This window comes from Oryzias latipes, chromosome 12 (genome assembly GCF_002234675.1).
Source record: "Oryzias latipes chromosome 12, ASM223467v1".
Taxonomy (NCBI): Eukaryota; Metazoa; Chordata; class Actinopteri; order Beloniformes; family Adrianichthyidae; genus Oryzias; species Oryzias latipes.
In genome coordinates, this window is record NC_019870.2 from 28,181,164 (window position 1) to 28,203,951 (window position 22,788).

The 22,788-nt window shown below is 42.3% G+C and overlaps 1 protein-coding gene across 2 annotated transcripts in view; it reads left to right on the top strand.

The window, feature by feature from the left end:
* The first annotated feature begins 3,949 nt into the window (after positions 1-3,949).
* The window catches only part of vldlr (very low density lipoprotein receptor), a 31,070-nt gene continuing 12,231 nt past the window's right edge, over positions 3,950-22,788 (top strand). The window contains exons 1-10 of one of the 2 annotated variants that reach the window (XM_011482112.1): positions 3,950-4,419; positions 8,518-8,637; positions 10,447-10,569; positions 11,823-11,945; positions 15,882-16,090; positions 18,424-18,586; positions 19,760-19,885; positions 20,103-20,225; positions 20,634-20,753; positions 21,964-22,089. In XM_011482112.1, the coding sequence (XP_011480414.1) occupies positions 4,338-4,419; positions 8,518-8,637; positions 10,447-10,569; positions 11,823-11,945; positions 15,882-16,090; positions 18,424-18,586; positions 19,760-19,885; positions 20,103-20,225; positions 20,634-20,753; positions 21,964-22,089 (1,315 nt within the window). In that variant the 5' untranslated portion in view covers positions 3,950-4,337. The remainder of the gene's footprint in view (positions 4,420-8,517; positions 8,638-10,446; positions 10,570-11,822; positions 11,946-15,881; positions 16,091-18,423; positions 18,587-19,759; positions 19,886-20,102; positions 20,226-20,633; positions 20,754-21,963; positions 22,090-22,788) is intronic. The other variant, XM_004075142.2, reaches the window with a different exon arrangement.

Consider the following 22,788-nt stretch of genomic DNA (forward strand, 5'->3'; position numbering starts at 1 on the left):
CTGGGAACAACCACACCGGACCCCCACCACAGAGATGGAGCCGAGGGACAAGACTCGTCAGCCCATCCGGCTGAGGTGTGGGAGGAACCCAGACCCAATGCCCCAACCCAAGAGACACCCAGATGAGAGGCACACCATCGCCTGGGAGTCCGGAGCCCAAACCCTCCCCCACCCCAAGAGGCAGACCGGGACCACCCTTGGCCAGCCTGACTGCACACCCAGGCAACCTGCCCCGACTGGCAAGGCGGACGCCGGCGACCAACAGAGGCCCCAGATAGGGCTAGGGGACAGTGAGTCTAAGGACCGGGCTCCGGTTGCTGTGAGCAACGCTGGAAAAATTGGGGTGCCCTAGTGGGCCCAGAAAAGGGGCCCTACCCGCTCCTCGGGGTAAATGGACCACCCAACTCAGATGTTGTGGATTCCCTCACCACGTGGAAAAAGAGCCGCAAGGTCAGGGGGGCAGGAACCCCCGGGACCCCACCAATGCCCCAGCAGTAGCTGCTGGCCCACCCCCACCAGTCTGAAGGGCGGAAGACAGGGAATAATGTGACCATCCCCCTCTGAGTGTGTGTGAGAACTAAAGAGGTTCCATTACAATTGGTGGACCGAGGCGATACAGATTCCTCCATTCCTCAACAGCAGAACACGGTCCCACAAACGTGTCCGCCACAGGGACCTACGTGAGTGTATTTGTGTTTGTTGATGTTAAGCCTATAGTGTATGTTGTAAGAAGGGGTGCAATTAAAATTGGTGGTTGCTTCCACCAATGATCCCTTCCTGTCTAAATTGAAAAAATCATGATGGGTGGGGTCGATCAGAGTCAACATGTCTATGACTCAGAGCGACTCAGACCGATCACTGTCGACTGGTTTCAACATGGCGGCGCCCGTATCAGGAAAAAAAGTTGAGGGATTTTGGCTCATTTTGTGAGAGCCGGAGGTCAAGTATTTTCTAAGTGTGACGTCACAACTTGATTCGTCCGTTGTTTTCACAGTCAATGGTCCAGGGACCAGGAATCACTCTCAGACCAACCTTATGAGGTGGTCTGAGTTTCCAATCAGACTGAGCTTTGGTTCACTCTGAGATTTCTCAGTCTGAATACAGTCCGTCCTCAGAGCGGAAAAACTGAACCGAAACGGCCACCGTGGCTGACGTAGACAGAGTAGGACTGAAGGAACAGATGAGCTAAGGACAAATATAAAGCAAGCATTGTCGTGTTATCAAACAGAGAAAAAAAAGAGTCCAACTGTTTACTTGTTAGAACTTTTATTTAACACAGCTAAAATGCTTCTTACATGCTTTTCTGTGTCTCGTCACGCCGCTGCTGTGGCGTCATCCTAAAAGCTACCTTGTAGTTCCCTAACAAAATTCTCTTTCAAACAATGCCATAAAAGCCCAAAGACAAGGTACAGCAACTCATTGAAATGTGATCGATTGAATACAGGCTCATTGAAACAACTTTTAACGTGACACACATTGCACAGGAAAAGATGTATCTCTCAATTGTTACTCCCTATGCTAAATTGTCCAGATTGTATTTGTTTTAATATTAACTTGGCCTGTTTGCATTCACCTGGTGGGACCTACAACAGTTTATGTTGTTTTGTTCTACATTGCTCTTTTATGACTCACCACTGCATATTGCATAAACGTTTGGGTTGGCTCTATAGCAAATAAAGGCCAACTTCATTCGGTTACTATTCATCTTTAAATGTATCTTCTTTGGCCTCCCTTTTTATTTACGACTGCTAGGTGCCCTGCAGTTTACATCATAACTTAAAAACACTTGAAAAGGGTATTTTTTTTGTCCCCAAGTATAAAAAAACTGTCTTTGGAAAAATACCTTTGGGGTTCGGTAATAATTGGAACAGCCTTCCTTTGTCTCCTTCAACTTATATAAAGCACAACTTGGTTATGATAAATTGTCTGTTTTAAATGTTAATGTTTTGTGTCAAATTGTTAACTGTGAAGTGTCATTTCAGGTAGGGATGAATATTTAGAGTCGGGGTGACTATAAAAGTTGGTATTCTTGTATATATTTGGATGTGTCTGCCTGTTAAGTAATACTGTAAAAGAAAACTGAATTGTTTGATGATTTTTTTTTCTCTTTTGGTTTTGCCCTGTGTTTGTAAGTAACTTTTAATAAAGGACTCCCTTGAAGATCAATCGTTTATTCGTAAGGGCCCAATCCCCCCTTTAAACTGAAATGTTTATATTTACAAGAACAACAACTTTCTAAGTATTTCGTCTACAGGCAAAAAACATAACAAAATATAGGTTAATCATTTATATTTATGTTTGTGTAGTTTTATCTTTATTTCAATGTGCCAAAAATCACAGCTTACTTAATTTCTGCTCAAATTGAAATGATAAAATATTGTAAAAAGATGTGTAGTTACAGATTGTGGCCACAGAGGGTGCTGTTGCATCAAAAGGTACCCAACATCATCATGGTGGTTGCTCTGAAACAGCTCCTCACTGCAGCATTTTATGTAACTGCTGTTTGGTGAGGAATACATGGGTTTTTCTATGAGCTAGTCATCAAAAAGCACAAGACTGCATAGATTAACTTTGTAGTAAACCAATGAGTCAGTCCCCCCCACCCCCACTTCTGCCTTAGAGTGGACAGAAACTGATGCACTGAAACAATCTTTGTCATTCTAAAATGTTGTGTTTTTTTTCCAAATAATCTACTAGTGTTTACATTTTGTGTCTGTAGAAAGTTTTCGTTTTTCTCTCTTGTCTTTTAGTGTGTGCTTGAATTTGTTTTATCTTTAAATGATCTTCGATGGATCAATCCATGACACCTACAGAGACGTTTATGGTTGGCAGATGAGTCAAATAAAAACTTTGATGAGGCACATTATTTGGTCTCTCCAGTGGAAAATCTGACTTTAGCCCAATTTGGGTACAAATGACATGGCCATCGGTCTGCAACCTTCAAGACTATTTGGGTTGATTTGTCACCGACTACAACCCGCATGGTGGTGGTGCAGAGGTAGAGTGGTCAACCTCTGATTGTGAGATCACAGGTTTGGTTTTCATCCATGTGTCAAAGAGTCCTTGGGCAAGACACTGAACCCCACATTGCTCCTGGTGGTCATAAGTTGGCCGCCATCAATGTGTGAATGTGAGTGTGCATGGGCGAATGGGACTGTAATGCTCTTTGGGTCCCTCTATGGTAGGAAAAGACTATATAAGTATACGCCATACAGCATTTTACAACCGTCCAGCCACAAAGTCCCACTTGACCTTTGAGGAAAAATAAGACACTGCTTTGCATTTGTGTTATTGTTCATAGTATGGTGTAAATGAAAGAAATGGAGTATTTTTTGCATAAAGACAAAACAGCCTCTTTGTCTAAATATGAAAGTTTTGACAGAGGTTCAAATGATGTCCTTTCAAAATAAAAGACACCCTGTTCTGCATGCCATTTGATCAGAAATGCAGTTTATTTACTTGAAGGGCTGAGAAATTGAATAATTTAAAACACGTTTGTAAAACGTTGGCAAAAATATCAGCAGCATCAGCTTATTTATGGCGAGTTACTTGAAAGTCAAAAGCCCATTAGAAGTCTTTTTTGTGGCTCTTCATGGCTAGACAATATGCAATTTTGCAGCCACTGCCCCCTATAGATGAAAAATGTTGCCTCCAATAGCCAATTTTTTGCTAAAAGGTTAAAAAATAAGTAGGGGGCTTATTATGAGTTATTTATTGACCTAGTTATATTGCTTTTAATGTTTAGGAAAGTTGTTATATTTATTTGCTTGATTTAACGACTTTAACACAATAAATCAATCTGTTCCTAGCTGCTTAAATCATTCAACTGTTTAATTTTGTCGTACTTGAACACTTTTCACTTCTGCTGGAACATTTTTTATCAGCGTTTGGTCGACATCCCGCCTCAGCTGTGGGTAGTTAAGGGTTAACGATCTGCTTTGGGCGCAGAGAATGTAGGGAAATAATCTAACCAGCCGCCGCAGGCTCCCTGTTACACTAACGAACTGATTCCAACTAGCCGGTAACCACTTAGTGACGTCAGACTGGACGGAATCGGTTGTAGGTCGTGAAGACAGAACGGGCGCACGCGCGGCGCGTGGTTGTAGGACGACATTTAAGGGCGCGTGGCAGTGCGCAGCCGCTCCGAGGGCGTCTGCTTGTTTTTTTTGTTTGCTTGCTTGGTTCCGTTCGGCTCAGCCCCGCTCAGCTCGGTTCTGTGTGACTGACAGCTCGCACGTGAACCAGCCGGCGGACCACAGACCCAACAGGCCGGCGCGAGCCACCGAGACGAGCAGCCCGCGAGCGCACAGCTAGCCGCTCCAGCGTCATACTCAGAGATGGTCACGTCCGCAGCGGGGGTCCTGCTGCTGCCGGTGCTCCTGATCCTGCTGTGCCTCCACCACCGCGGTCACGTTCACGGTAGGAGTCTCCGCGTGTGTGCCGGTCCTCGGGTAGCTCACCGAGCCGTGCACCTGTCCGCTGCTCCCTGAGGGACCGGGCGTCAGTCAGTGCACCTTGCTAGCCCGCCACGAGCCTCCTTGAAATAATCGCTCTTTCTCTGGAAATGAGACCATTTACCCCGCGAACTCTGCTCCGTTTTGGTGTGTTAAAGGTTAGCGGGTTTGCTCTTTCTGGGGGGGGGGGTTAATTCCTGGAGTTGGGCTAAAGGATGGGGAGGCCGTACTACCTGGAGTTGATGGTCGCAGGTATTCAACCAGGTCTGTGGAAATGAGGTTAAAGTCCAGATTACACTGCCGTGTTTGGGTCTCCTTGCTCTGATTTGTTAGTTTTTAATGAGTAGTTTTTCTCCCAACACTACTTTACTAAGCCGCTCATTTATTTATTTGTTCCTAAAGTGAAGGCTGACTGGAAACCGGTAGAAACCAATAAGGCACCAATAGGAGAAATGTTTAGAAATAAGACTTTTTATTTTTCCAAAACCGGGACTGTGCAGCACCAGCTGTGGTAATAATCATAGAGAAGTGATGGTTTGGCCAATCAATCACGCAGGGGTCCACAATTCAGGTCTGATGGTGATTGGCCAAGTTTAAATCCTTCTTACCTTTTTTTATTATTATACAAGAAATGCATACAAATATAACTATCATGAGTAAAGCTTAGCCTCAAATACAGAAGTGGTTTATACAAATATACTCCTTTTGTCTGAAGATCCATAAACTGCTATTGTAACAGTAAAATATGTCCAACTCAAGAGGCCTTCAGATCTAATCTGCCTGCTCAGCTGTCGGACAGGACAATCTTAATTACCTGCTGTTGGAGGAGCAAGCATAAAGCCTGTTAATATTTTAATTCTGGGCTGAGAATTTGACAATAACGGAAAAATTGTCTTGAGTTTAACGTCAAGGTAATTGAGTTAATGACAGTTTGCATATCAGTATTCATAGATGGGATTGTACTGACTGTCCAACGGGATTTTTAGAGGACAAGCTTTATTGGTTGAGTCTTTAGTCAAAACTGTACTGACTCTGTTGCTTCATTGATATTTGACAGACCCACTCTGATCTTTTGAGCAATTTTCAAAGCCTTCCCAGTGGTCTTTTTTTTTATTAATCATGATTGTGCCGTTTTCTAGGACATAGTTTCTGCAGAGTGGCAGGAGTTTTTGAGATGTGCCTTCAGTCGCCCATCTATTTTTGTGTTCTCCCACTAGCTTACAGCCCCGCTCACCCAACCTAACATGAGCGGTGCAACAAAAATGGAGCAATAATAAGGAAAATGGAGACGTACACAAATCTATGGCTGTGTCCGAATTCCCACCCTAACCCCTACATAGTGCACTATATAGGGCGTTCGCCATTTTCTAGTGCTCTCCGAATCTACAATTCCAAAATCAAGTGCCCTGGAAATTTCCCAGAAGTCCCTGCGAAAGACCAGTGTGCATCGATGCTCGCTAGATCGGCGGATATAGACCACAATGCATTGCGTCGGAATTTTTTTTTGCAAAAAAAAATGTATTTAAATATTGGGGTTTTTTTTTTGTCAATAAACCATCATTAGAAGACAGTAGATTCATTTATAATCATGGCAAAACACTCATTAATTAGATTTTAACTTCTTGATGACATAAAGTAGTGAGCATGTTGTCCAAATTTCTATAAAAATTCAGGGCACTACATAGTTGTTTTTTTTGGAGTTAGGGTGGGAATTCAGACACAGCCTAATTGTCTATGCGAATGGGGCGGGGCAGGGAGCGTGTGCCCCCACCCAGAATGGTTTTTTTTTTTTTTTGCATCAATCTTTGTCTGTAGTAAAGAAAACATACGGTTGTGTTTCACAGATTACTTGTTCTAGTTGTAGAGTCACCTGGAATGACAACCATCCTACAGTAAAGCAGTGAATGTAAAGTATATGTTGTGCTGTTGCCACCCCCTTCCCACCTCCCTCTTTAAGGAGAAAGCTCCCAACACTCTCATGCCATTTGGGATTGTGCGGCCAATGTAAGCATAATGCCACACATATTGGCTGTTGAGAGCAGCAGCCGGATTTAAAAGGGATTTTTTTTCTTCTTCTCTCCGCTATGGTTACTGTGATGCCATGTAAGGCCTAGTTCCTGAGCCATGGGAGGGAAGCCAGTGTGGGGGTGTGCTTGGTTCTCCAAGTGGGTGGGGTGGTGGGCAGACGGAGCGCGCAGCAACCATTCTGTTACTGGGGAGAATCGTCTTGCTGTGACCCCCGGTGTGACGGCGTTTAGAAAGCGCACAATGAATCTATTATTTTGGGTGTGAGGCTGCAGATCTGAACGTGTTGAATGCGGCTCGGATTCAGCGGTTTGTTCTTGGATCGCCGATGGTTTGTGCTTTTCTAGGAATGTGTTGCTGACCAGTTTCACAATTGCAGAGCTTTGAAAATGGAGTTGAATTAAAAACGCCTTCCGTAGTTCCCTACACAGAATCCGTCTAATCTGTTTGAAGATCCACTTTGATGAACATGTTCATGTTTTATTTATTTAAAAAAAAAATTTATGACTGTGGACATGCATAAAGAAAATTAAGCATACAATAATATTTCTGAGTTTGTTTTCATTTTTAATTGTTGTGAATCAGGAGGAGACGAAAAATACAGTTTGAAAAACATCCTATATGTAATGTAAAAAAAAATACGCCGGGCGGCGCCACAAGCACTTGATCTGCTCCATTCTGATCATCCACCTCCAGACAAATGGATCCATGAACGTCTGTTTTCCTGGTCTGAACTGGAATCTGGATCTAAACTGTACGGCTGGATAGATCTGATATTGCTCACTATTTTTGTCTCACCGCTAACGTGAGTTTGAGGGTGTGACGGGCTGTAAGCTAGTGGGAGAGAGCACACCAACGGGCTTTCTCCTCACAAACGGTTCTCCTACAACTCGGAGGTGAATTCCTAAAATGTTTAAACTCTTATTTTGGACAATTTAAAGAAAAATGTTTTCTTGAATTAAATCAATCTTGTTCACGATGATATTGAGTAATGCAGATATTCTTCTGCAGATATCTCGTCCTAAATCTAGCTAAAACGGCAAATTAAGTCTGGGAGGAGTTTGTTTAAATCCAAATGTTATCTTTATTCTCATCTGATAGTGAAGTAAATGTAGCTTTGTATTCATTTCTGTGCTGCCATCTAAGGTGCCCATATCAGTCTGGTTTGTGGGTACATAACCCTTGTGCTATCCTAGGCCCTTTAACATTGGGAGTTGGGTCATCTAGACCCACCAAACAGTGCTCTGAACCTTTTTTCTTCAATGATTTGTGATCTTCACTGGTGTCCATGGATTACATGAAATCTTTCCACCTTTATCCACCTTTGTCATGGTAGGGAGAACACATCAATGTAAGGGTGGGGTCATCTAAGATAGCACAAAGGGTTAAACAAAAAAACAGACTCTCATTCAGTGGGATGTTAAAGTAAATTCTGTAATGTGTCTGCAATAAGGTGGATCGGACATTTTTTAAATGAACTGACGTCTTTTTGTTCCCTGTAGTATTAAAATATGCAAACTAGTCAGATTGTTGGAAATATTGCTGTACGTTTTTCATGGTAACAGTCAAATGCTGACTTATCAGATTAGTATTAGTTTCTGCCAAACTATTGGCGTATAAAAAGAGGAATACAGTAACATGCATTTCCTGTTAGAGTTCCTGCTTTCATTCTGTATTTTAATGACTATTAGACAAAGTTGGGCATCTCCTCCTCCTCCTCCTCCTAAAGTATTCGGTAGTTTGGAGCTTACCTGACCTCTGCTCCATTTACCCTCATGTGACGGCCTGGGCCACGCCGTCAAGGGCGAGCTGTTATTTAAGGAGCAGAACTTATCTCAACTATGAAACTCTGTTAAAGCTGCTGTAAAGTCTTGAACCCCCGTTTGTCAGCAGAAAAAGTTAAAAAGCTGTTTACAGCTTTAGCTAAAGACATATTTTTATTTTTATTTTTTAATTGAAATGACTTCATATAGTGCCTCTAACTACGGTGGAGGAAATTTGTCAACTGTTTTCATAATTGTGTCTTTCTGTTTTGTAGCTACAAAGACGGAGTGTGAAACCAATCAGTTTCAGTGTGGAAACGGCCGCTGCATCCCGTCTATATGGCAGTGTGATGGAGAGGACGACTGCACCGATGGCAGCGACGAAAAATCATGCGGTGAGTGCCGTCAGCTGTGCTGACCGCTACGATGAAGAGATTCTACTGGTGCCACCTGAGATGACCCAACAGCATAACTGAAAAGTAAAAATAGACATGTCTCCCTTTTTGTTATTTATTTTATTTATTTTTTACGCAAATTTCTTAAACCAAGCTCCAAATGCTTTTTACAAAACAAATTCCTCCTTTCACAAAAGTTTTATAAAATTAAAATGTTAGCAAATCTCAGAAATGGAAATGAAATCTCTTTTATTACAGTTGCTTAAATGTAAAGTATAGGAGTTAAATCATTAGCGGGTCCTCTTTCCACTCTCAGGACCTTGAGGATCGCATGTTTCTTCTTCTACACACCAGTATGCTAATGTTTAGAAAGTTTCAGTCTAAAGCATCCGACTCTTGATAATGATAATAAATATTATTTGTATAGCGCTTTAAATGGCACACAAAGACGCTTTACAACACATGATGATGGCAATTTTTAACTTATTTCTATGGCGTTCAGTAGCTGATGTTAGATGTTACTAGCAGGTCTTTTTTTTAAATTAAATATAGGCAATAAAAGGTTTAAGAACTTCATTTTTTTTTATTTACATATTTTAGTCTTTTTGCTAATTGGCTCTGGTTTCTGTCAAACATGAACACTGCTGCTGTTTAGTAAAATCTTGAGTTAGTCACTGTTTGCCTTGTAAGTCAACGATGCATTAATTTACAGTTTCCTCTGTTCTGTCACTTTGGAGAAAAGGCCACCGGTCTAAATGGAGGTTGCCGCACATCCCATGATCAGTTTTTCCACCATTTTCACAGGATCAAAGGTCACTGCTAATCAGTTCGGTTGCTTCATACACCTAACCTATTACATCACTGCTGTGATGTACTCAAAACTGCAACATCTTTAAAATATCTGTATTAAAGTACATTTTCAAAAGGCACAGCTGGCTTTATGTACCGTCAACATCGCAAATGTGACTTTTTTCTCTAACCACACGTCTTCCCAGAAGCCTCTGGGGGACGATGACCTGGTGAATAGAAGGTGGCGTGGAAGGGAGCTAAATATGGATGCAATAACGTGTTCAATGGTTTCATCTATCTGGGTCACTGGGAGGAAAGAATAAGGGGGAGGGAGGGAGGGAGGTAGTTGAGTGAACAGCAAAGCACTGTTGAGAAGAAACCCCCAGATGTCTGAGAAGTTGATCGATAGAAACTATTTTCCTCAAGGATAGATTTATTTATTTAGACTGTGTTGACATGAGAATCACTGCAATGAAATGAAGAGCTCCTAGTTTCATCCTGGTGGGTTTGCACTGTGAAGAGGGGGGGTCAATGTAAAAAATTTAAGGTGGCTTAAGGTTGATTTACTTATAGAAGAGGGTTTGAGGGAAATGATTGAATACTAAAGAAACGTGGAAGCATCCTGAATTTTATTTGGAGTTTTTTTAGATATTTAACGTAAAACTGGACTGTTTTAGTTTAGCCTCAAAGTAAAACGAAAACATGAGCAGTTGGGTGTAAAACTTTAAAGCCTCACACACCGGGCATTTGTAGTGCATTTGAATTCAAAAGTGAATTCAAAGAGCATTTTCAAAAGAAAAAGGGATTGAATTCTACCCTGCGACAGACTGGTGACCTGTCCAGGTTGTCCCCTGCCTTCGCCCACAAGTGGCCTGGATAGGCTCCAGCAACCCCCGTGACCCCGAAAGGGAAAAACAGAATAGAAAACGAATGAAAGAAATTGAATTGGTTATGACTTTTATCACCAGCATTGATCTTTCCCTTCGTTCATCAGCCATTTCCCAAACTTCTGTTCTGCAGTTCAGAAGACCTGCGCCGAGGTGGACTTTGTTTGTCGGAATGGTCAGTGTGTCCCGAAGCGGTGGCATTGTGACGGCGAGCCAGACTGTGAGGACGGATCTGACGAGAGCTTGGAAATCTGTCGTAAGTGGAATTTTTTTATTTGTTTCTTTTTTCCTAAAGTTCATGTCCATTGTTTGGTTTTAGACATTCTCTTAAATAGATGCTTTACTCATTTGGTCTCTGCACAGCTGATAAATTTTGTGTTTTTCATTATGGCGGGGGGGGGGGGGGGGGGGTTTGAAGAGTGGGGGTACTTGGTAGTTGATAGCCAAGTCATCGTTGTAGATGAGGACTTTTTATCAACTGCTCCTCCTGGTAAAAATAAAACCTTCACTCCACTGTTTGAGCCCAGCTGGAGACGTGCAGATCTGCATCGGTTAAGAACAGTGATCGAATGGCCGCTGCTGCTGCCGTCTCGATGACCAACAGTCACTGATCCTCACCAGATCAAAACGATTTTCTGTATCTGAAGGCGTAAACCTGGTACAAAAATGGATTTAATAAAGCAGCATGAAGTTTCCCTCGTCTACCCTTCAGTTGGCTCCTCGTAAAGTGTTGCTGCTGTTTGCTGAAAACTTCCTCCCTGATATCTGATATTTTGCCTCTTTGGTTGGCAGCTGTCTGACTTTTCATGCTCACAGCTGTCTTTGTGCACGTAATGCACTGCCTGTGCTGGCATTGGGCCATACCTGCCAGTGAGCCTAGCTGTTGTCACGGGTATGTCATTGCTGTCATTGCCTCAGCTGTTCTTCACGTGACTGCACAGCAAAAACTCCACCAGGAAGTGTAGCTACATGACGGAGCTTTTATTTTCTCGCACGGTTTGGTCACTTTGTGAGTCACAGACTTGAATCTTGATGAAGGAAAGCTCTGAGTTTTGGCTCGTGTGTATTTCATGTCACAGCCTGGCCTCTGCTTTCAGGTGATTCTTTCATTGATTTCTAGCCAAATAAAATCAGAGGATGTAATATTGCTGAATAACAGTTTGTTTTCAAAGTGTAAATTAACATTCATGTTGTTGCAGATCTTTCCCTCACTTTTGTTTTGTAATGACAAACCTCTTACCTGCAGCATGGAACCAAACCTGACGAAATCTCTGCAGCTGCCTGGTAATCCTGCCATGAGGACTAGTTTCTCCCTCTACAATTCTGCTAAAGGATCCTTTTAACCCCTCGTGTTTTCTTATTCCTATCATTTATTTAGATCTCAGTGAAGAATTACACTTTTTTTTTTTTTTTTCAAATCAAATGTTAATGAAATTGAAGACAATGAACCTGCTTGCACTGTAAGTGTGTCAGATGGTCAGTAACCGCCATGTGGTGTGTTTTGGGCAGACATGAGGACATGCCGTGTGAATGAGTTTAGCTGTGGAGCCGGCACCACTCAGTGCATTCCCGTCTCCTGGAAATGCGATGGAGAGAAGGACTGCGACAACGGAGACGACGAGGTCAACTGTGGTAGGTTGCAGCTCCTCCTTTGCTCACTTTCTGCCTCTGCGTTGAACCTTTCAGGGTTGGACACCTCAGGAGGGGAAGCTTTGTGGACGGGGCAGTGGTTTGTTCTGGTTCAAAGTGACTTTTTAAAATAAACTTTTCACGGATCTGTTGTTCAGGTCGAGGTCTGGATTAAAACGGCCTTTAATCCAGCGTTTTACATGAATCCTAAATGCTGCAGGACAGGACTGCTCAATCCAGGTCCTGGAGATCCACCGCCACCACCCTGCCCTCTTTTCCAGTTCTCTGCACTGCTTTCTCCTGACTTAGTGACTCTGGTGTCTCCTCATTCTGATTGGCTGAACACACCTGATGATCTGCAGCCCAAAGAGCTGGAAAAGGGGCGGGGTGGAAGATCCTGCAGTCCTGCCATAGTCCATTTTGCTGCATGAGTGTTTGCTAATACTTGGAAGGTTTTGTTTATCTTCCTACTCTTTGGGAGACAATCTTCCGTTGAAATTTTGTCAAACATTTTTTTTTTTTTAAGTCTCCTCGAAATCAGTGGTCTGGTGGTTCAGATGCTTCAGGCTTATCTAACAGGTTCTGTTGTGCTGAAGATGAGTGGAGAAGTCTTCGTCGTTCGTCTGGATTGAAATGTTCACTGTTGATAATTGGACCGTTGGTACTTCAGGTTTCGGTTTGGATTTTTCTGTCATCTGCTGCGCTGCCCCTCCTGATGTGATCTTCAGAGGGCAACGGAGTCTCTGAACGATTTAGAGCAGGGCTCCCCAACCTCCGGGCCGTGGACCGGTACTGGCCCGTGAACCACTTGGTACCGAGCCGCAGGTAGATGATAAATGCAAACGCTAGCTTTGATCATTTCCGTTTTATTTTCTGACACAGAAGGAAGTTTTATTTAGGAAAACAACGCAATTCTTTTCACCACATCAGTCGGTTTTGACGCGTCTCATGACTTTAAGCAGCTGCTTGGACCGCTAAGTTAAACCCCCCCAAAGTTAAAAAGCTAATGAGAAAAAAAAAACATATTTGGAAAGTTTTTTTGTTTTTTGTGGAGAAGAGTCGATGAAGAAAACAAAGTAACATAAAGCTGCTATTTCCTGACAAAACCAGGAGTTTGAGACGGTTCTCACCGACCAGAAGCCGCTCCGCTCCTCTTGAAACGCGGCGACTGATTCTCTGATGTTTGACATACGCAGATCTTAGAGTTGCAGACACAATGGATTCACGTCTATTTTATTTAGAATACACCAGCTTTACTATGATTGTCATTTTATTTAGCCATCACACCTTAAAAGTCGGTTGTGGCTGACGTTAGCGTCCTCAAAGTCTAAGTTGAAACCAGCCAAACATTTATTCATTTGATTGAATGAAGATTGAAATTAAAGTTCCCGCCCTGCTGAAGAGGTTTCTGATCTGAGGAAACTTGTAGAAGAGAGATTAAGGGAGGGTTAGACCGGCAGGTGCTAAGAAACTTCAAACACAGAAAATGTTCCTTTGTGTTTAAAAAAACAACAAAAAAAAAACCCACAATGAATCAGGATTTGTGTCAAAACTAAATATGGGAAATCTTTTTGCTCTGAGCCTCGGTGGAGTTCTTAGTTCAAAATGGGATTCTATGGAGGAAAAAACGTAATGTTTTTTTTATTGGATTTTTTTACAAATCAGAAACTACTTCTACAAATCTAGTTTTCCTTTATTGAATCTTTGTCATCTGCAAAAAAAAAAAACTACCAATGTTTAATTTTTAAACTAAATTTCTTGAAGCATTTTAATGTGGACATTTTGTTTTTCTCAGAAACCGGAGCTAAAATGTATTAAACACCAACTTGGGCCCCGTTTGGACCGGTTCGTTAAAATGTTGTCGATGTTAATCCGGTCTATGGCCTGAAAAGGTTGGAGACCACTGGTTTAGAGCATGAACTCACATTTGTTGATGTGCAGTTGAGGAATGCTTGCTTTGGTCCTAGAAAGTAAAGGGAGCGTGGCATTCAACAACCTTCACATTGTTGTTTACTTGGGGGAGTTGGAAACTCGGGTGCTGGGTTTGTGAATTTATACTGAAGCTTTTACGTTTTCATGTTTTTATTTGCATTACCAGTTCTTTGACCGTGAGTGCCTTGGTTCACCTGGGAAAAAGTTTAAAAATGTTGTGACAACTTGTCTGCTCACCTGTCTGTTTGGACCGTAAAGATTCCCCCTCTACATCAGCGCCTTTATACTTAAAATAAAAAAAACACAAACAAAAAAAAGGTAAACTCACTCCTAACTGAAGCTTCACAGTTGTAATCGACTTCCTTGTATTCATTAATGAAGTCTGTGTGTCGCACCCTCTGAAGAAACTCAAAGGCTATGTCCAAATTCCTTCACTACTCCCTACATAGTGCACTACATAGCGCATTCGCCATTTTCTAGTGTCGCCCAGATCTAAAACTCCAAAGTCTAGTGCCCTAGAAATTTCCCCGAAGTCTCTGCAAAAAACGACTGTGCATCAATGCTCACTAGATTGGAATATAGACCAGAACCATTTTTGTACAAAAAAGATACTTAAATTCATTGTTTTGTTTTCTTTAAACCGTTTTAATCATCAGAACAATGGATTCGTACATGGTCGATTTGATTTTCATTTCACGAAATTGACAATGTCCTATATGCAGTTTATAAGGGAAAGAAGTAGAGCCTGTTGTCTGAACTGCTTATATCAGGGCACTAGATGGTCCCGCACTATATAGTTTTAGGGAAGGAATTTGGACATGTCCATGGATAACCGGTTTGTAGAAGTGTTTCTAGTCTTCAGTTTTACATCTCAATGGAAATCACTGCCAGAAATGTCTCCACAAACTCCTGCATTCAGACATGTAATTTAGAAAATAAGAAAAATTAAAGTGAACAGCTGCACTCAACTTGGTACCACTGATTCTACTTAGCCGCGGTGTCCCATTCTCTGGGATCGCCAGCGCCCCCTGCCTTGAGGCAGGTGTACTGCTGGCTTCACCTAGTGTATTTCTGATGTGCATCTGTAGCGGATTAAAGACAGTTGGAGAGAAACGAAAAAATGAAGTCACTAGAAATAAAAACTCTTATGACGATAGACCAAAACGGTAAAGTGCATGAGTCAGCTTTTCATGTATTCAAGTTATTGAAACAACCAAGCAAAAAACAAAGAATTGGCACTAAAATGCTAAATGATTTGAATCCAATTTTCTGCCCGTCCCCACAGATTATATGCTGAAAGGAGTTAAAATAAACTTAGTTTGTAAAAATCGCAATCAATGTTTCAAGAATTGTGGTGTTGGCTTGTAAACTTGCGGACCAATCGCGATCTTAAACGTCATCAGACCAATGTACAGCCAATCGTGTAGTGCAACATCGTTATTAGTCAAAGGACCCGGAACAGTTATTGCAGGCCAAATACTTTTGGTACCTACTACGGCACTGATTAAGACCATAGCTAGGGTAGGTCAACAGGGGCAGGTGGCACTTTTCTCAACCACAGCCTGTTCTGCCACAGCAAAGCATTACAGGAGTTGTGTGAAGTAATCCGCTACATACTTGTTCCATTAGGGCAGCCTACACAACACAGTAAACAGTGTATACTTGTATAGCACTGTACTACCATCTTGGACCCAAAGTGCTTTTCAGTCACACACTGACAGCAGCGCTGCTGAACACTGTCGGCCTACAACCAGCAGGAGTAATGTGGGGTTCGGGGTGTAGCCCAAGGACGCCTCATGGACGCACGCATCCTTCCAATCAGGTGTTGACCGCTGTACCACAGTGAATGAGTTTTCTACAGAGCATTTCAGATGCTGAAATCTGAACATGTTTGGTTCCATGATCCACGTCACGCCTCATCAGTTCTTTAGCACTGTAGTAAATGGAGATTAGTCCTTTCTGTGTCCAATAGTTCCGTCTTAAGCTTTTGAAATCTTTGTCCTTCAGGTAACATCACCTGTTCCCCCAGTGAGTTCACCTGCACCAGTGGCCGCTGCATTTCCCAGAACTTTGTGTGCAACAGTGAAGATGACTGTGGCGACGGCTCGGATGAGGTGGACTGTGCGCCGTCCTCGTGTGGACCCAGCGAGTTCCAGTGTGGAAACTCCTCCTGCATCCCTGCCAGCTGGGTGTGTGACGACGATGTGGACTGTCAGGTGAGGAAAGCAAACCATTGGCGTCAATCTAAGTCACGTCTGCATCAACAAACGGGCTGGTGTGTAAATGAGGGTTGGTGTTTGCCATTTTTATCCTTCAGGATCTTATTTTTTAAACAGTAACTTTTAACATTTTGCGTAAAGAAGGGAGCTCCTTGTGTCTTCAGTCCATTGGGTGCCGTCAACGATGACGTAACCCTTTTCACATCCCCACTCTTAATCATTCTGAAGGAGGCACTTTGAGATGATGAAACTGTTGGAAACTCCTTTCATCTGATCTTGATGTCATTCTGATGGACTCTTACTTGATTAAAGGCTAAACCTTTTCGTCTGATTACATTTTCATCCAAGTGAGTCACCCACATCATCGTGTCATCCTGAACCGAATATTGATCTTTTTGTGTTTTTTTTTTTTTTTTTTTTTTTTTTTTTTAAAGCATAAAGGTGTTGACGTCTGGCATTAGTTTGACTCCAGTATACCAGATTTTTGTCATAAATGCAGGGCTGAAAGTAAGCTGGTACAGTCTGGTACTTTGTACCGGGATGAGATCTGGCGGAGGTACGTTGTACCGGCTGGAAGATCAGCTTGGCGGCTCTGTGTTTTAACACGTGCAAAAACGGTTGCGGGCTAAAACTGATGCTCTTACCACTAAAACTGTGAACCAGGCAGCACTGTATCTTATCATTTCATCGTCTGTGTTTTAGTGTTTTATCGCTACTAAATGTCTGGTCTCCTTTCACGTTATCTGCCAATTCACTCCCTTCTGTAAACAAACGCATTGAACATGTGCGACCTGCAGAGTACCTTTGATTTGTTGTGCGGGGACATTCGATTAATTAAACCAAGTAGGCGTATTTCTGTACAAGCTGGAGGTTGGTTAGTTTGCAACGGAACAAAAACAATAAATGATTCCTACAGTTTTCTGAACACAATTGTGATAGTTCAAGATACAACATGAGTCAAGGGTAGAAGTGAAACATGCAGCAAAGACATTGATGTGTATTTGAAGAAGTCATTGGAAAAACAACAATGCAAGGAAGATTGTTCAAAAGGGAAGATTGCACATGAGTGTGAAGATGAACTAAAATTAATAAAGAAAATGAGAAAGGAAGCACATTTCCTGCATATATAAAGTTTTTTAGGATGGTGTTTTTCAACCGGTGTGCTGGTCAGGTGTGCCGTGGGAAATTACCCATTTTCACTGATCTAAAAACATTTTCCATTTCCAGGATATCAGCTCTGTGTTCATCCAAACAGGCCCTGATAAAACGCTGAGTAGTTTGGAATATTAACGTAAAATACTTTTTTTCTTTGTTTATTTGAAAAAAATTTTTTTTGTAGTTTTTTTAAAATAATAAAGTGTAATTGAAGGGCTGCACGGTGGGGCAGTAGTTGGTGCTCTAGCCTAACAGCATGAAGTCCCCTGGTTCAAGTCCCGGCTGGGGGACCTGAACCAGAACATCAATGGGGGACCTTTCTGTGTGGAGTTTGCGTGTTCTCCCTGTGCATGCGTGGGTTTTCTCCGGGGACTCTGGCTTCCTCCCACTTTCCAAAAACATGCTTCATAGGTTAATCGGTGTGTGATTGTGGCCCTGCGACAGACTGGCGACCTGTCCAGGAGGTCCCCTGCTTTCTCCTGCAAGTGGCCGTGATAGGCTCCAGCAGCCCTGTGACCCCAAAAGGGACAAAAACGGATCAGAAAATGAATGAAATGTAAATGAAATGTGTCCAAACAAACTAGAATGAATGTCAAATCCATTCACATGTTAGTTTCCTAAAGTTCACCACTGTTTTTCCACATCCAAAGAATCCAAAGGGAACATTAGAACATTCTGGACACTGGATGGTCACATGACTTTGCTAAATTAAAGGTGTTTCCAATCATTGGACTGGAATGATGGACTGATCCGTTTTTGCTGTTGTGTTTTCTGCTGTGATGCACTTAGTTTTTTTTATAGCAAAACTAATCTACTGCACCTCGATACGAATGGTAATTATAGATCAGATCAATATATTTCATTTTGAAATGATTTTGTAAAGGTAGATTTGACTCTAACAACCTGATTCAGACAGACCAATCTGGTTGGATAAATCAATTCATCGTTACACCCCTAAAATGCATTTAGTGCCATTATAGATTTACGCTGACATAACTTATTATAACTTTGGCATAAACAAAAATCTACTGTCAGCCCTGCAAATTGGTTAGTTATAATTCAACAGACATCGTTTATTCCGAATGTTTTCAATTTGAAGTTCTAGTTTTAAGTACATCTAAAGTGGGTTTTAAATGAATACAAAGTGAAGATTTCGTTTTACTTTTCCCCTCAAGGATCAGTCGGATGAGTCTCTGTCTCGGTGCGGCCGTCACCCAACACCTCCAGCCAAATGCTCCTCAAGTGAAATGCAGTGCCTCTCTGGAGAATGCATCCACAAAAAGTGGCGGTGTGACGGAGATCCTGACTGCAAGGACGGCAGCGACGAAGCCAACTGTCGTATGTACCTGTTCTTCCCTGTTGGAAACCGCCCTCCCCATAGAAATGGATGTGTATCCCATCATGGGACTAAAAGTCTGACTAAAAATGCTTTAAATGGCTTCAAACTAAAACGGATGAAAATGACCAGATGCCTCAGTGAAAGCATGTGGGTTTGACGTCAAACATCTGAGGCGTTTGAGTAGCCAATGGCCACAGACTTCCGTATTTTGTAATTAATTTAAAAGCTTTAAATCAACAAAGATTATCCCGTGTCTTTCTGGCTCAACACAGATGAACCAAGAGTGAAAAATTCTAAAAAATGAAGTGCAAAATTACAGTTTGCAGATTCAAATGTCGGAATGGTTTTCTGTTGACGGTTTGTGCAATTCTCCTGAATTCTCCCCGTGTGACTGTATAAAGGAAAGCGCCTGTAATCACGTTCATGAATTCATTCAGTCTCTGGCATTGTGAGCTCCACTCCTGCTGCCAAAACAGTTTCCGTGTCTCTGTGGCCCACATTGGTTCAGGAGGGAATGAATGAGAATTGAACTTTTTTTTTTTTTTTTTTTTTTTTTTTAATAAATTGCAAACATGCTCCACTGCCGGGCAGTAAAGCCAGGACCTGGCAGGGCGACCTGTCCAGGCTGTTTCTCCTTCACCCAACAGTAGCCGGTTTGGGCTCCGGCAACTGTGCTGCCCCAGCGGGTTAAGAAAAAGGATCCAAACGGTCTACCTGTGCAGAGTTGTTGGTCACGTGACTCATTTAATTCCAAATGTCGATGCACCACAAAAACCACCTCTTCAAAGTGCAAAAACTTTTTTTTTATTTCATTTCCAATTTGTACATTTCATAGTAAAAGACAATGCAGTGTTTAAGGGGTAGAGGTGTGGAAAGAGGAGGGGGAACAGGAGTGATCAAAGGGCTCACTCCTGTTTGGCGACGGTAGTTGCCATAGATACAGTTACTCAGTGCAACTCGGAACGATCACTGTTCAACACGGCGGCACCCTTATCAGGAAGCAATGGTGAGCCAGAGGCCAGGCGTTTTCTCGATTCGTCCGTTGTTTTTAGTCTACGATCTAGACCCTGTGAAGAAACTGGAACTGGTCTTTGAATACTAACGTGTCATTTAACCAGTTCTGTAACGTCTGATTGGTTCAGAGGATGCTGTTCAGCCCGTTTGTGTCTCAGCAGCTGTTCGCACCTGTGGGCCGGACCAGTTCAAATGTGAAGATGGAAGCTGCATCCCGGGCAGCAGGCAGTGCAACGGCATAAGAGACTGCACCGACGGTTCCGATGAAGTCGACTGCAAGAACCGTACGTGCATGCAGATTGGTTCATGCTTTCTGACGGTAGCACTAGTGATGACAGAGAATGACTTTCTTGCGTTTAGATGTTTAACCTTCCTAAATCGTTGTACAAAGTACCAGGTCCTGTTCAAAAGGATTTTTTTTTTTTTTTGACAAATGTTGACATTTGTCTCCTGAAAACGTCCAAAGCCCTTTTCGACGGCCTTTTCATTGTTTGTCTGCAGTGTCTCAGTGCAGCGGTCCAGAGAAATTCAAGTGCCGCAGTGGGGAATGCATTGATATGAGCAAAGTGTGCAACAAAGTCCGGGACTGTCCTGACTGGAGCGACGAACCCATCAAGGAATGCAGTGAGTCCGCTTGGATGAATGTACACAACACGACACCCAACTGTCAGTAGAACCAATTCCTCAAAGTTGCCTCGGTCCCTTTCATTTTTTTTTCTCATTTAAATGATCTTAAAAGCACTTTTTGTTTTTAATGTATTCCTGGTCAGAACAGGACTTGACTCAATATTCAGTTATAGTTTGTGTATGAAATGCTGTCATTTTGCTTAGATGGCATCTTCTACATCACTCCAGTTTGGTTCGATTAGATTTAAGCTGATAAGAATAATTGTAACTAAATGTATGAGTTTATAGTTATTTTATTTGATTGAATTGCTGGCGATCGTCAGCCTTGACCCGGAGTGACGTGACTGAGTCTTTCAGGCAGCTTCATCCTGAAACTGAGGAACGGTTTTTGTCGTGTTTCCTCAGATGTGAATGAGTGTCTGCTGAACAACGGCGGCTGCTCTCACATCTGCAAAGACATGGTGATCGGCTTCGAGTGTGACTGCACACCTGGACTCCAGCTCATCGACCACAAGACCTGCGGAGGTGCGTCCACTTCCAGATGCTTCTGTCGGCAGGGAGTCTGAGAATGAACAACTTAAAAAGGGGAAATCTGGTCTCTAAGGGTTTTGTAGAAACTTTCTGCTCATCATTGCACTTTGTAGCGTTTTTGAGTTTGCTCCTAAACTAGCCAATAAGATGGATTCTTTTTCTACTAAAGTTTCTATTGGTTAAAAAGGACTAAGTCTTTACTCTAGACATTGAAGGAAATGAGTTTTTTAAACTTGTTTTCTTCTTTTGCGTAAGCTATTGAGAATTATTGAAATCCACCCCCACACAAACGCAAACACACACATACACATATTAAATGAAAATGTGACATCATGCATTTGTGAGGAAGAACACTGGGCGAACCACCAGCTCCCTGCTGCGCTCCATTCTAATTCATCCGTTTGCCGACAAACGGCTCCATCAACGTCTTTGTGTTCCTTTTAGTTGGTCTATGACTCCAAACTGTTCAGTAGGGTCCAGTATTGCTCGCCACTTTTGCTGCACCTTTATTGTTGGGTTGCTTACATGTAAGCTAGCATGTAAACACAGGGATGATGATGGGGGGAGTGGGGGCAGTGTTGCTCCACTCCTACAGTGCCGCCCACAACTCGGAGGCAAACGACACATGCCGTTTTTTTTTTTTTTAGCCTAAATTTAAAATAAAATAAAAATAACCTAAGCAAAATTAAAAGAGCACTGGGAAGGCTTTCAAACTGGATCAAAAGATGATGGGAGTGGGTCTTTAACTCTAACTGGGGTCAGGATGCCAGATTTAGTTACTTCACATTAACAAACTGTCATGCAGCTGTTTTTACTTTCCTTATTTTAAACTAAACACCTAGAATCCTTCAGCTTTTTTTCCTGGAGGCTCTGATCCAAAGGTTTTGTTCTGATGCCAGGTTTGCCCTCCAGCCCTGATTAGGATGTTAAAGGTGTTTAATCCCATCTGGAATGAAACCTGCTGGTTTGCCCCACGGAGTCGCTGGATCTTTTCCCAGGTGTATAATCACTGGAAAACAGTTTGAGGTTTTAAATTGGAGAGCAGCCGCATACAAAGAACTATTCTGGGAAAGGGCAGTCAAGGCTTTCATTCTCATGTGGTGGTCTCAGTGTTCTGGTCAGCGCTGGAGGCGATTGATTACATAACATGGATCAGACCTGACGAAAGAGGTCTGTGACAGCCGTCTTTCATTCTTGTGTGCAGACATCAATGAGTGCATGAATCCTGGCATTTGCAGTCAGATCTGCATCAACCTGAAGGGGGGGTACAAGTGTGAGTGCCACAACGGCTACCAGATGGATCCAACCACCGGCGTCTGCAAGGCTGTGGGTGAGTGCTCAATAGTCAGAAAAGGGGCGGAGCTGCTGGCTAATTGATTCAGTCGCTAGTCTGATTTTATTTATTTGCACATTTTAATTATAAAGTGTTTTTTCTGCCCTGTTTGTCACAAAGCTGTTCTATATAAATATTTGAAGCTTATTGCAGCTAAATACTCGACTAGAACTGTGCACATCATGAGCGGATCACAACATTTTATTGCTGTAAAATGCAGTAGAATATGTCAGCAGTTTGAACAGGAGAAAAGTTTAGTAAAGAAGGAAAGAGATTCAGATTCTGACTTCTGGAGTCTTAAGATTTAAAACGGACAGCAAGCGTCTCTATCGGTTTGTCTTAATTCAAATGAGCTGCAAATGGAATGGATTAGTTGATGGTTGAACTATTTTTACTTGATGGTTCAAAAAAGGCACTTCTGTGAAGTAATGAATGTTAATAAAATAAAAATAGGGGGACAACCTGGATCTGTTAATGTCTTTATTAAATGTGTTCGTATCAGATCAGGACTTGGTTCCTGCAGATGATCAAAATCAAATGACTGGATCAGGGCCAAAAATGCTGAATGGGACATCCCTAGTCAGAACACGGTGGATGTATACATGCATCATCCTCGTAAAATGTTCACGTGTAGGTTTTTGGTCTTTTGACGTCATATTTGGCATTAAAAAAAAAAGCAGTGATCATGATTGCATT